This window comes from Lepidochelys olivacea (assembly GCF_965140295.1).
Source record: "Lepidochelys olivacea isolate rLepOli2 genome assembly, chromosome: 1".
Lineage (NCBI taxonomy): Eukaryota > Metazoa > Chordata > Testudines > Cheloniidae > Lepidochelys > Lepidochelys olivacea.
In genome coordinates, this window is record NC_140411.1 from 267,330,396 (window position 1) to 267,343,750 (window position 13,355).

Genomic DNA, 13,355 nt, shown 5'->3' on the forward strand with positions numbered 1-13,355 from the left:
CCTTATTTCATTTGAGGAACCAGTAGAAGTTTGTCTACATTAGGAGGTTTTGCCTGTATAGCTGTAACAGCAAACCTTTTCTAGTGTAGACTAGGCCACAAACAGAATTTATATCCCATAAATTTAAATTGCCTGGCACATTCAGTGATGAAAATGTTAAAGAAACAAAGAGGAATATATAAAAGTATGGCACCTGTGTATTCCTTATAGCACTTTGCTTTCCATAGTTTATATCTGAAGCTCATCAAGATCTTTATATGGTCCTTTTTTAAAATATATTTTCTCATCAACAGTAGTGTTCAGTAACCACCTTAAAAATCATGTATCTCCTATAATATTTAGAAAGCATTAACTAGAGAGAACTATCAAACAATGAGTGATTAGGCTATGCAAACAGTAACCAAACAGAGTCTTGTTTTGAGGTAGAGTATGAAGATGAATGCTTTTGACCATTTGGTTATACAGTTATAACCACAGACATGAGGAGCTAGATTCACAAAAGGACTTACGTCTCTAACTGCAACTTTAGGCAACTAAATCCCCAAATCAGGCCCCCCTGGGATTCCTAAAACCCCAACTTAGCTGCCACTGAACCCTGTAGGTGCCTAAACTTACTCAGCCTCCAAGGTTCTGCAGCAAAAAGTTCCCTAGGCACTTATGTTTATGGCCCTGCACATGTGCATTGCAGGCCCACTGTAGGTGTCCAGATGCCCAAGCCCCAGAACAATGCATGAACCAAGGGAAAGTAGGAGTTCCTCCATCTAACTCATCTGCAGGGCCCAATCTGCTAAACATGCTCAGAGCTCATCTACCAGATTGGTTCCAGACATAAAATTGCACTAAACAAGTGGAGGAGGGTGGGAAGAGGAGGACCTATCTCAACTTTTAGCCCAGTGTTTAGACCATTCATCTGGGATGAGGGATACCCCCAGCTGAAGACCCACTCAGGAGAAGGGATTTGAACAATGTTCTGTCACCCCTCAGGTGAGTGCTCTAAATGTTGGGCTGTAAGATATTCTCATGTGGGGCTTTTTCAGTCTCTTCTGTTGAAGCTGTTCCACTAAAAATTAATAACTAAAAAGCTGTTGGAGCAGGGGAACTAGATCGTGAGTGCTCCAACCACTAGGCTACAGAGTCATTCTCCTGCTTGCAGTTTCTCACTCTCTATCTGGGCCAGTGACTTTTTAAATTATTTATTCACAGTGGAACAGCTTCCACAGAAGAGATTGAGGGAGCCCCCCATCAGAATATCCTATAGGCCAGTGGTTAGAGCACTCACATGTGACACATCCCTTCTCCCCCTCAAGTGGATATGAATTGGGGGTTTCCCACACTTCAGGTGACTATCCTAACCACTGGACTAAGAGTTACAAGGGTGGTGGTCTACCTTCTTCCAGTCTTCTTTGAAAACAGCACAGGCGCCTAACTCCAAGAGTGCAGTAGAAGACACCTTCCTGGAGCCTGGACTTAGGCCTGGTCTGTCCTACACAGTTAGGTCAACATAAGTTGCTTTGCATTGATCTATTTGTGCGTGTGCCTATGGTCAAATTTGTCTCCAGTCAATGTAAGTGCCCTGTTATGGCAACCCAGTAAAACCAACTCCCTGAATGGCATGGAGCCATGATTGACACTGAGGTGAAGGCAGTGCAAGCGTAGACACTGTGACCTGTTTTGACCCTAAAAGTCCTTCAGCGCCTGTCCCACAGTGCCCAAAAGTGACCGATCTGCTCACACTTGTGAACTCCACTCCCTAGCAGTCACAAAGATCGGAAGTGACATACACCCTGTGTATATTTTTGAAAGCCTTTTCCTGATTGCCCTGCTTGGTGAGCTCACTCTTGTGTGCAGCTGCACAACCCAACATGCCAGCTCAATGCAGTAATGGGCTTCTGTCTGGAGTGTACAGGAGGCATTGGATCTCCTGGGCCTGTGAGGGAAAGAGGTTGTGCAAGCACAGTTATGGACCAGGTGTAAAAACATGGACATCTACAAAGAGATTGCATGGGGGATTTAGGCAAAGGGGTACGATAGGGATCAGCAACAGTGCCATGTGAAAGTGAAGGAACTTCACCAGGCACACCACAAGGCCAGGGCAGCCAACAATGGATCTAGTGCTGAGCCATAGACCTATCACTTTTACAATGAGCTGCAGCCATACTTGGCAGAGAGCCCACCAGGACCCCCAAAACCACTGTGGATACCTAAGAGAAGCCCAAGACAGAGACCCCTGCTGTGAACAGTGAGAAGGAGGAGATGGGAGACACAGCAGAAGCGTCCTTCCATATCATGAACCAGACCTGTTCTAGACTCCACCAGAGTCTAGCCAGTCCCACCAGCCAAGTAAATGGACGAGCATGATGAAGAGGAAGGGGCCACAGGTAAGGGTGTGCATGCAGTTTTCTTTACAATATTTACATTTAAAGATGGAGCAAAGCCCTACCCCAAGTTAACAAGACACAGGTACTGAATTTTCATTGTTTTATGAGAAGAGATAGAAGTACAACAAACAGAGGTAGAGTTGTTATCTGTTTTTCATTCCCCTGTTGGGTTACGTGGATGGGAGGGGGTATGCAGAGGACTTTGTTTATATGCTTAAGGAGGTCCCTTTTATCCTGCTGAGAGATACTCTGCAATCCTCTCCCGAAGATTTCTACGGATGACTGCCTTATTTCTTCCTCTGCATAGGATGCTTTCCCACATCCTTCCATGATCATTTTGGCTGGCACCATTGCCATAAACAGGCTAGTGGTATACTGGCCTGGGCTGCTTCAGGACACAAATAACAGCTGTGGTCTCTGTAAATTTGTTACCCTCAGGAGTGAGATATCAGCAAAAATGGCCACCACCTGTGGAAAACAGTGCCAATGTCCAGTGCCATTTCCCTATACTCTTATCCGTGGAATAGGGATTGAAATTTTATTGCTGCATACAATAGAAAATCATTTCACCCTCCTTACCCCTGGTGGACCATACTCACCATGGCTGGGGTTAGAGAGTGGTCCTGTGCCAAGGTGCTCCAAGGCTGAAGTGTCAATAAACATTTCCTGTTAAACATGTTCGTGGGAATAAGGAGATGGAGTTTTGAAACTTATCTTTCTCCTTCTGTTGTGATTATAAATCCAGTGGTACATCTGTCTATTTTTACCAACAGTTTTTGGCATCCTGGCTTTGAGGGGTGCCTCTTTCATACCTGCAGAAAATCTGACCATTATGAGGAGGAGAAAGAAGTAGAAATAGTAGGGAGGACATGTTCAGCAAGATCCTTCAAGGCAGTGCTGCATTGGACCATGAACAAAAGGCCTAGAGGGCCTAGACACATCTTCAATATGTCAAGAGCATGAAAAAGGAAAGAGCAGACAGTAGAAAGGCCCAGGAGTCCCAATAAAACAAGGAGAGGACATGCATCAGGACACAATGGGTCTTCTCATGCAGCAATCCCAAAAGCTGCATGTCCTGGCTAACCTGCAGGTCCAAAAATTCCAAATGCTTTGCAGTCCTTGGAGAATTCCATGGTCACTTCTTCCTCCCCACCCCCACCATACCACGTGGCATCATGGGCTACATCCTTACCCCTACCACTCCATGCTGGGGGACAGCAAGGAAAATCACAACTTCATATACACTGACCTGTGAAAAACACAGTTGGTGTATGTGTAGCCACAATGGATTAGGTCTGCACTGAAATGTCCACCTCTACCTAGTTCCTAGGGCTCAAGGCATAACCTGGTTAATCTAGGCACCCCCACCCTTTCCCAGTTCCTAGGGCTCCAGATGAAAGGCACCTAACTTTACCAAAGAACTTCCTTTTGGACCCCAGTTCATATACCTTAACAAAGGTAAAACAATAAAGAAATGAGGATTTCACAACCACAACTGTGATAAGTGATTTTTTTGTCTGTTACATAATTAATTTTGCTAGGTGTAAATCAATTAAGGTGGTGGGGTATGACGGGCTAGAGAATTTTCTTACAATATGTTAGGATTGGACAGAAACAATCAAGGAACCAGACAGAGATCATACAGACAAACGATAGGGACCATCAAGATAAAACAATAAAGATAAGTGATTTTTTTTGCCAGACAGAATGCTATCAAACTAAGTTTTCCGTAACCATCCTAAGTTCTGTTTCTTTATCTGGTGATAGTGGGTGCTATTAGGACAGGACCACCTTCTTAGAAGCCTGATATTACATTGTTTTAATGTAATTTAGATGGAATGTCAGGATGTGACTTCTTGCTTCTTAGTTAATGGCTGCTGCTCCTTTTGTAGTGGTAAATACCCATTTTTTCATGGTTTGTGTGTATAAAAAGATCTTCTGTACTTTCCACAGTATGCATCCGATGAAGTGAGCTGTAGCTCACGAAAGCTTATGCTCAAATAAATTGGTTAGTCTCTAAGGTGCCACAAGTACTCCTTTTCTTTTTGCAAATACAGACTAACATGGCTGTTACTCTGAAACCTCTTATTAGAGCTGTAGACAAAGACCTTAGGCCTTACAATATGGCTACAGGAAAAGGTCTTATCCTTACAGCGCCACATAATTCACAGCTTCAGCAAAACACCTAATCAGCAAGCACTGCAGGCTAATGAGGCCAATGCAATCAAGGTAGACATCACCTTGTCAACTGTTGGAAATGGGCAATGTCCACCTTGATTGCATTGGCCTCATTAGCACTACAAAAAGTAATTTTCCCTCTCTTGATATTCACCCCTTCTGGTCAATTGTTGTGAATAGGTCACTTTCACCTTAATTGAATTGGCTTCATTAGCATTGACCCCCCACTTGCTAAGGCAACTCCCATCTTTTCATGTGCTGTAATATATACTGTTTACTGTATTTTTCACTCCATGCATCTGATGAAGAGGGTTTTAGCCCACGAAAGCTTATGCCCAAATAAATTTGTTAGTCTCTATGGGTGTCACAAGGACTCCTCCTTGTTTTCTCATACAATTAGTATTCCCTTTAATTCTCTAACAATACAGGTTTGCATTTCAAAGCTCTAGTCTATTTAACAAGGCTATGTTAACTATTGATAAAGAATAGCCCTAATTACCATTTAGATACTTCTCTAACGTGTCTTTAAAGGTTGAATTTGGGTCATTTAGCCTGCAAGTTCCTTGACCCCTTCTGGCCCTGTGTCACTGTGAGTCTAGCCTGAAGTTTCTAACTGTAATTGTAAATTGGGAAATTTGAAAGGAAGTTACAGACATTCTAGACAAGTCATAGGTGGGCTGTGACGTCATTGACATGAACTGTAACAGTATAGATCATTGTTGCAACCAAGGTCCTATAGTTGCACCAATAGTTGCACCACCAGTTGTGCAGATGTGATTTGTGGGTAAGATCTGACTTGTATATTGACCTGAGTCTGGGGCTTGGTCCTTTGGGATCGAGAGAACCTTTTTTTCTTTTATTGGGGTATTAGTTTTCATAACCATTCATCCCCATAAGTAGTGGCGCTGGTGGTGATACAAGGGAACTGGAGTATCTGAGGGAATTGCCTTCCACATGGCAGATGACAACCGAGGAATGTGTTTTTAGAAATCTTTCTACTGGAATATTTAATAAAAAGGGAGCTCATGGAAACATTCAGTGTGCTTTATAGGCTAAAAACTTACTTAAATTTGACATTAAAATCTTGTACAAAGGAGGTCAAGTGAGGTGTCTATGAAAAGGTTGTAATTTGCTGGTTATGATTATGCTGACTGTATGCGTGTATCATTTTTGTATTTGAAGTTTTGAATATTGGCTATATACTTGTATCTCAATATGTTTGATTCTAAGTAGCATCAGTGAAGCATTTGGTCAGCTTCTTGAGAAAGGACTATTCTGAGTAAATACCCAATCAAGAAACACTTAACTGACAATGGACCTCAGGAGACTCTAATCAACATCTGAGGAGCCTTCATGGGGCCGTTCAAGGTAGCAGGTGAGCAATGGCTGCTGCCTGCAAACTGAGTCATGCATGGACATGTGACTTGCCCGTGTGACTCAAAACTCCATCTTGCTGCTATGATTTTCCACAGTAAGAACAAAGGGGTCCTTCCACATGGCAGAGGATATAAAAACTTTGGAAGCCCCTCCATTTGGCTTCAATACTACTTCTTACCTCTGGAGGATCTTTGCTACAAACTGATGCTCTGAACAATGGACTGAATGACCCAAATGACCCATCCAAATCTGTGGATGTACCCCAGATACTTGATTTCAGCCTGCAGTTTATTCCATCACTGCTACAAGCCTGAGCCAAGAACTTTGCCATTGCTCTATGTAACTGATTACTTTGACCAATTTTAGCTCTCATCTATATTTGTTCCTTTTTATGAATAAACTTTTAGATTTTAGATTCTAAAGGAGTGGCAACAGTGTGATTTGTGGGTAAGATCTGATTTGTATATTGACCTGAGTCTGGGACTTGGTCCTTTGGGATCGAGAGAACCTTTTTTCTTTTATTGGGGTATTAGTTTTCATAACCATTCATCCCCATAAGTAGTGGCGCTGGTGGTGATACAAGGGAACTGGAGTATCTGAGGGAATTGCTTGTATGAATTCTGGTTAGCCAGTGAGGTAAAATGGAAGTCCTCTCTGTTTGGTGTGCCTTAAATGTAAAGGATCCCCAGCCTTGGACTGTGACTGCCCTGCTCCAAGCAATTTGTCCTAAATTGATACTCTCAGTAATGTCCCTCCAAAGGCCGCGTTGTTACAGGGGTGTATTTTTATAGCTTTGAATTCGCACTACTATAATAGAAATATCTAGAAATAAATGTTTAGAGATAGACAAAAGCATAAATTCCATTTTTAATTTTCTGTCTTTCCCTTTTTGTTCTGTTGTGCAGATGTGAGCAGGAGCAGAGAGAGGTATGTCTAGTTCTAATAGAGGTAAGTGCTTTGTTCTTGGTAACCCAAAAGTGACACAGAGCTACATACAATATTAAACCTTTCAGTGCCTACAAGCAGACCATTTACCCCAAATACTGTAAGAATGGTAATGCTATTTCTTGTGGCTCATGGATGAGCAGATCTTGTTTCACTGAAGTCCATGTCAAGCTCCAAGTGAGTACAATCCCAGTATGATGGATTTTATATATATTTTTCTAGTTTAACATAGTTTGCATTTTTGTTGTTATCCAGTAATGTAAGAAAAGCATTATAATATTCTCATCCCTCTTTAATATAACTGACTTTTTTGCAAATACTGGCCTTAGAAAATGACTGATATAAAATGTTTCCATATGATTGACAAACAGAGATCTCTTCTTTCAAGCCAGGATTGGCAGCAGAATGCAAGACATTCTGGTTTTAGAGCAATCCTTGTTATGTGCTCAGGTCAGTGACTTAATGGCAGCATCCTTAATCCTTGCTCTAACAGATCTATTTTTTGGTCCTTGAAAGGAGGTCACTGGAATTATCAGAAGTCTATTTTCCAGTTCAGCAGTTTCTGGTTTTCTGTTAACATTAAATAAAAGGCACTCTAAAATGTGGGCTGATTTCCTAACATGCCTCTCAACTGCCAAAGTAATATGTGCTATCAGAATTAATTAATTTAAAAAAATACAGAAAACAGAAACACACAAATATTTTTTAAGGTTATAATTGTGGCATATTTTTGGTTTTTAGCATTCTTATACTACAGTCCAAACTTTCAGCTACCCATTGGAGTTCTTAATATACAACAGATACACAAGTTATCATTTCCCAGCTTTGTCATTATTACATCTTATTGACAACATACAATACCTAGATTAGTGGTAGAGGGGCAAAATGTCAGCATAGCTATTGCTAACTTTTCTATGCTCAGGCTGTATGAAATGGGGAAAATGCAATTTAGTTAGTTTAATTTAGACTGGTATGGTCTGACTGTTTTGTTAATGTTTCCCTCCCTCTCCCACCACAGCCAACTCAATCACTACTTCACATCACACATGCTTATTTGATAGTGTTATACTGAACTCAAACTTATATTTTCACTCTTTTTTAGGACATACAAAAAATGTAGTTTCAGCATCAGACCAGCAATTCTACCTACTTCAACCAGAACATGTTACTCTATCTAGATTTCCTAACTGTCAATAGAATAAAATGTCTCCAATAATTCAAGAATCTGAGATTCCTCAACACTGTAGTATGATGTGTGATAAAACTGATCTCTGCATTCCTAGAATATAATCTAGAAGTGCCATCAACTGTTGCTGTGGTTGCACTTTTAAAACTTGCCAATTTTGCCATAGACAATTTGTGTACTGAAGTACTCTTATTTAGTTAACTAAGGTGTTTTCCAAGGTCATCAGGATGCCTTTTTGTATATTTTTTGATGGGGAAGTTCTAGAATGAAAAGATGGGTTGTTAGAAAGACAAGGTATGTGAAGTAATATCTTATTGCACCAACTTCTGTTGGTGAAAGCTACAAGCTTTGGAGCTTACACAGAGCTCTTTTTCAGGTCATATGGGTTGTTGACAGATGGCTTGTTGACAGAGTGAATTGGTCTCCAAAGAAAGGAAGTAATCTATCTGTATATTTAATCTCCCTGTGTAAAGCCTCAGTAAGATTAAGAGCAGATTTTTTTAAAAGTCTGGGACTTGAGTAATTGTTGGGAAATTCAGGTTATCAGAGGCACAAGTATCTATAAGTGTTGAAGTACTGAAGAGGTTTCTCCTCAGTAGTTCTTATCAGGGCCAAGTTTACAGGTTATATCTATGATATCTTTCTTTGGGCCTTGTATATCTTTCTTTTTCTTTTGGCATGGTATTCCTGGTGTAGATAACTTTTTTATTTGTATGTTTCCAGTTGGAAAGGAGTACTGTTTGTAAATAAAGGGTCTAAAAGCTTCATTTTGGTCCATTACTGAGATAAGCTGTATTAAAAACAGAACTGGAGGAGTATAAGGAAATTCCATGCTGCCTTGAAATATAACAAAACTGTGTATTGCTAGTGTGAATGAAATAAAAGAAAGTTTTCCAACTCCACACGTGACCAACCATTAGGACATTTGTGGGAGATGTCTATTGCCATGATTATATATATTATCATGGTCAATTAGAGCTTGGGGAGGGGAGGTTAAAGCTCCCTCCCCAAATTAGGGATTTCAGTAATAAAGAGAGAAAACAGTGAGCTTGGAACAGAAGTTAATTTCTCATTATTAAAAGAGGACAAATTTTGTCATGGCACAAAACTACTCATTCAAGTGATAGTCAACAGCTATTATGTTTTAACTCCCTCCAAATAAAATACAACTGTCTACATTTGATATTTTTTTCTCTGTTATATGAAAACAGTAGAATCCTAGCTCCCTTGTTATGTATCTCACATATTGCATCTGTATTAATCTATTGTTTGTATTTCTTATTTTCAATAGAAGTAACAGGGGAATAGGGATCATGGCTGATGATCTCCTCCTCAAAGTCTAGTGATGGAAATATGGGTTGGGGAAGTGAGGTAGGGAAAGGGCCTGCGGGCACCAGATGACACGGTGTGGAATGGGAATACAAATGAAGAAGGAGGCAGGCAGGATGCGGGTCTGGGGAATGACAGTGAGGGAAGGGCAGGGAAGCTTCAAGTGGAAGTGGGGTCGCAAGGGGTCGGCAACAAATATAATTTGAATAAAATTCGAGCCGGATCACTGCAGGGCGCACTTTAGCGTCTGTTTGAACAAAAGCTGCTGCCCACTCCCCTACCATTTTCGGCCCTGCTGGAAGGGGCAGGGGAAAGGGAAGGGAGTCAGGCTGAGGCGCAGCAGCAGGGCAAGGGAAGGGGGGCTGAAGAGGAAGTTGGCTGAGGTGAGACTGGCAGGGGAAGGCTGGTCAGGGTGAGGGAGAAGGCGGGGGGGAGGCGGACTGTGGATGAGGACGGTCGGGGTGACCTGTGCGAAGGTGGAGGCTGGTTGTGTAGAGACGGGCTCGGGGTGGGAGGCAGGATGGGGTGACTCCCTCCCTCCGGGATCCCCGAAGCGCCTGCCTCATGCAGCGAGGTGCGAGCTGGGTTTTGGCTCCTCCGAGTCCCGTGCGGCGCCCCGCTGGGGCAGCGGTGGCTGCAGGCGGCCCCGGCAGCCCGGGGGGAGGTGGCTCTGCCCGGCGCCGCCCCCTCTCCCCTCCCCCGGTCTCTGTCACTAGGTGATGGTGCAGCCAAGATGGCGGCGGGAGCGTGAGCGGAGGCGGCTCCGCTCCCCGACCCCGGGAGGAGGCAGCGCAGGGATGAGCCGCGTCCCCAGCCCCGTTGGGTTCCCGTGAGGCTCGCAGGGAGCGGGCGGCGCCCGGGCCATGGCGGGGATTATCAAGAAGCAGATCCTCAAGCACCTCTCCAGGTGAGTGCGGGGCCGGGGGCGCCGCCCCCCTCCCCGCGGGATCCGGGTGTGCGAGGCCGGCCGGGTTCCCCCCTCTACACTCGCCTCGCTGGCACCAGAACGTGGCGGGGACCGGGCTTCGCTCAGCTCCCGGTGGAGATGGGGTCCCATGAACGCCCCCCTCCGCGGGAGGGGCTGGGGGAGCCTTGGGGCGCTGGCAGCGGTTTTGTAGGATGGGGTTGAAGTTCTAGGGTAAGAAAAAAATCTCCTTGCTTGGCGCCAGGGTGCGGGCTCCTTGGAAACACCCGCGCGAGAGAGAACAGCCCTGAGGGGGGAGAGGGATTCGCGTTGGCGGGCGTAGGAGAGTCCGGGGATGAGTCACGCTGGCGGGGTTGGTTCCCCTCCAGCCACCCCCAGATCCTTGAAGCGTCCCCGTCCCCCCGTCCCCCCCGAGCGCTGCAGGATACAAGGCGGCCTCGCAACCAGCCTGGCCATTTATCGTGCCGGGCTGTCGCAGAGGACGAAGATCCGTCTGTGCCCCTCTGCTCCAGCATCAGTGTGTAGTTGGAAAGGCGGAAAGACACAGTGGCTGAGGTAATATCGTTAATTGGACCAATTTCTGCTGCTGAGAGAGACAAGCTGTTGCGCTTACCCAGAGCTCTTCTGCAGGTCTGGGAAATGTCCTTAGAGTGTCACAGCTAAATACAAGGTGGGGCAGATTGTTTAGCATAAATAGTTATCCTGGATTTCAAGGGAGGACCATTCAAGGTGAAGAAATTAGATAGGTGAGTGAGTGAGGTGCGTGGGAGGGAGGGAGAGCTGAGCTACAGTCACTGCCCAGGAGAAGTGGAGTGGGTTGTAAATTGTACTTGACACGTTGTATGTGGGAGGAGCAAGCAACAGCATGGCTGATGTCATGGAGCCCAGTGTGCACAGTCTTCGCTGCCTATTCCAGACAGCTCCACAGACACACCACATTTGTCTCAGATGACATGGAATCCAGAACAGTGGTGAAATTTTAGCAGGCACCACAGCGGATGGGGCAAATGAGTAATCTGGGATAAGAAAATCCCTGACATAGAGAAGGATGACTATACTAGGGAGCTGGCTGAGTGAAAAAAAAGAGCACTTTGAAATCTGATGTAGTTAAGATGCAAAACACCTTTGCTGGTCTCTTGAACCCTTGACTTATCACAATCAAAACAATACATGTGTAGCCCCACATGGGTGTTAAATCAAATTCTTTTGCACATTTGCACAGCGCAGGAAGATTCTTTGTAACAATTCATGCCCTATGTGTCAGGCAGTCAAAAGGTTACACTTTTTGTACTGTCTCTGTGATTGATTGTTATTCAATTCACTTCATGGTAAAGGCCAACTCTGTTATAAAATATGCACTCAGTTCTGGGCGTGTACATGAATATGTACACAAACTTGTGTGTTAAAGATAAAAACTGTAACCAGAGGTGCCAGCTGTTATAGAATGTAGTGAGATGATCTGATTAATGGGAGTGTTTTTTTAAATACAATTGAATAATTTGGTTTCACTGTTTTAAAAGGGGGAGCCAAAAAATTTCACTGTATAGTCAGAATCTGTGGTGACAGCACAACATTGGCAGCCCTTCAGAGTTTGTTTGTGATTAGAAAAATTGCTCTGGAAAGAGCACTTTATTACTCTTCTTAGTTGTTTCATATGTGTCTTTCAAGTCATATATGATTTGCAGATTATGCATTTACTGCTGCCAATAGTAATAAATAGCAAATAAAAAAAAGAAAAGAAAACCAAATATAGTTGTGGATGACAGCTGAATTCTCTTGTGCCATATGCACCAACAACAGATTTGTTAGCTAAACTCTGATGCAAAATCTTGGCTCTGTGTTCTCCTTAAGGATTAGTAGTTGTGATGTACAAAGCAGAAATGATACAATTTTATTTTTTCTGATTTTTATAATGGCATTGATGATTGAGAAATCTCTTTATGACCTGAACATAATAGAACACTTTGAGAATGAAAATGGAATACCAAGATATCATTTGTACAGAATCAGTTTGTTAATCATGAGCATACATGAAATTGCAGGCCTTCATTTAGGGCCTGAGCCTATGTGGTGCTTGGCTTCTTCAACTTCCAGTGAAGACAGTAGGAGTTGATGAAGTTCAGCACATTGTAAGATCAACCCCATCATTTTCCACAAGAAGTGGTTGTTCCATATGTAAAGATCAAGAAGTTTGGAGTTCAAAAGCTCTAAGTTCCTGTATACAGTAGTGGTATATTCTTTTCATAATACAACATTATATCTCCTGTTAGTAATGTGTTAATAAATTGTGTGCACCATGAAAGTAGAAATAGAACCACAATCTTTGTATTTTACGTTAAGGTCTTGTTTGTTTTTGATACATGTGCATGCCTAAAATCAGCTGTGCGCAGTAGTTGGTTTTATAATATAAATCCACATCCACATGTTAGGTCAGAATTGAGCCCCTAGGTTATTTTTTTTACTGTTCTATAATTTGCAGTTGGTTTCTAGTGGTTTGTAAGGATACGTATTGGAACACAACAGATCATTCAAACCTTAGAAGTTTGGTGATTTTTTTTTAACTCTGATAAGCTGACAATTTGAAATTTGTACAGATATGGGTTTTTTATTGTCCTCCTTACACTTAAACTTTTTTATTGTTCTACTTACAATATAGGAGACACATTGTTTCGCAAAATCTGGACCCCATTCTGACACTTGTACTAATTTGGAAATCAGTGGGACTACTTGTGGAGGAAGGCTTTGCTCAGCATGAGTAAAAGGAGCAGGATTAGGCCTCTACTTAGCTGATACAGTTAAATATAGAGATCTGTCATGTCAATAAAATGGCTGATTTGACATGTCAATAAAATGATCAATGGAGAATAAAGAAAACTTTCCATTAACATCAGAAATGTTTTCCCATGGAAATTAAAATTTGTATATAGTGGGGTATGTATATATGATTGGCTATATAGCTTTATATAGGCTTTATAGCAAAGGTAGAACAAACTGTCTTATGAATAGCTATTTGCTTTGCAAATACTAATCTGTCAGT

General features: G+C 42.7%; 1 protein-coding gene and 1 long non-coding RNA gene across 4 annotated transcripts in view; both read left to right on the top strand.

The window, feature by feature from the left end:
- Window positions 1–6,296, top strand: part of LOC311528273 — a 10,933-nt gene extending 4,637 nt beyond the window's left edge. The window contains exon 3 of the long non-coding RNA XR_014713557.1: window positions 5,790–6,296. This is a non-coding gene — a long non-coding RNA (uncharacterized lncRNA). The remainder of the gene's footprint in view (window positions 1–5,789) is intronic.
- A 3,790-nt stretch (window positions 6,297–10,086) lies between these two features.
- The window catches only part of BLTP3B (bridge-like lipid transfer protein family member 3B), an 81,612-nt gene continuing 78,343 nt past the window's right edge, over window positions 10,087–13,355 (top strand). The window contains exon 1 of one of the 3 annotated variants that reach the window (XR_014713406.1): window positions 10,087–10,300. Coding sequence is in view for 1 of the 3 variants with exons in the window: in XM_084641815.1 (XP_084497941.1) it covers window positions 10,257–10,300 (44 nt within the window). In the remaining 2 variants the exon portion in view is untranslated. The remainder of the gene's footprint in view (window positions 10,301–13,355) is intronic. The other 2 variants (XM_084641815.1, XM_084641816.1) reach the window with 2 other exon arrangements.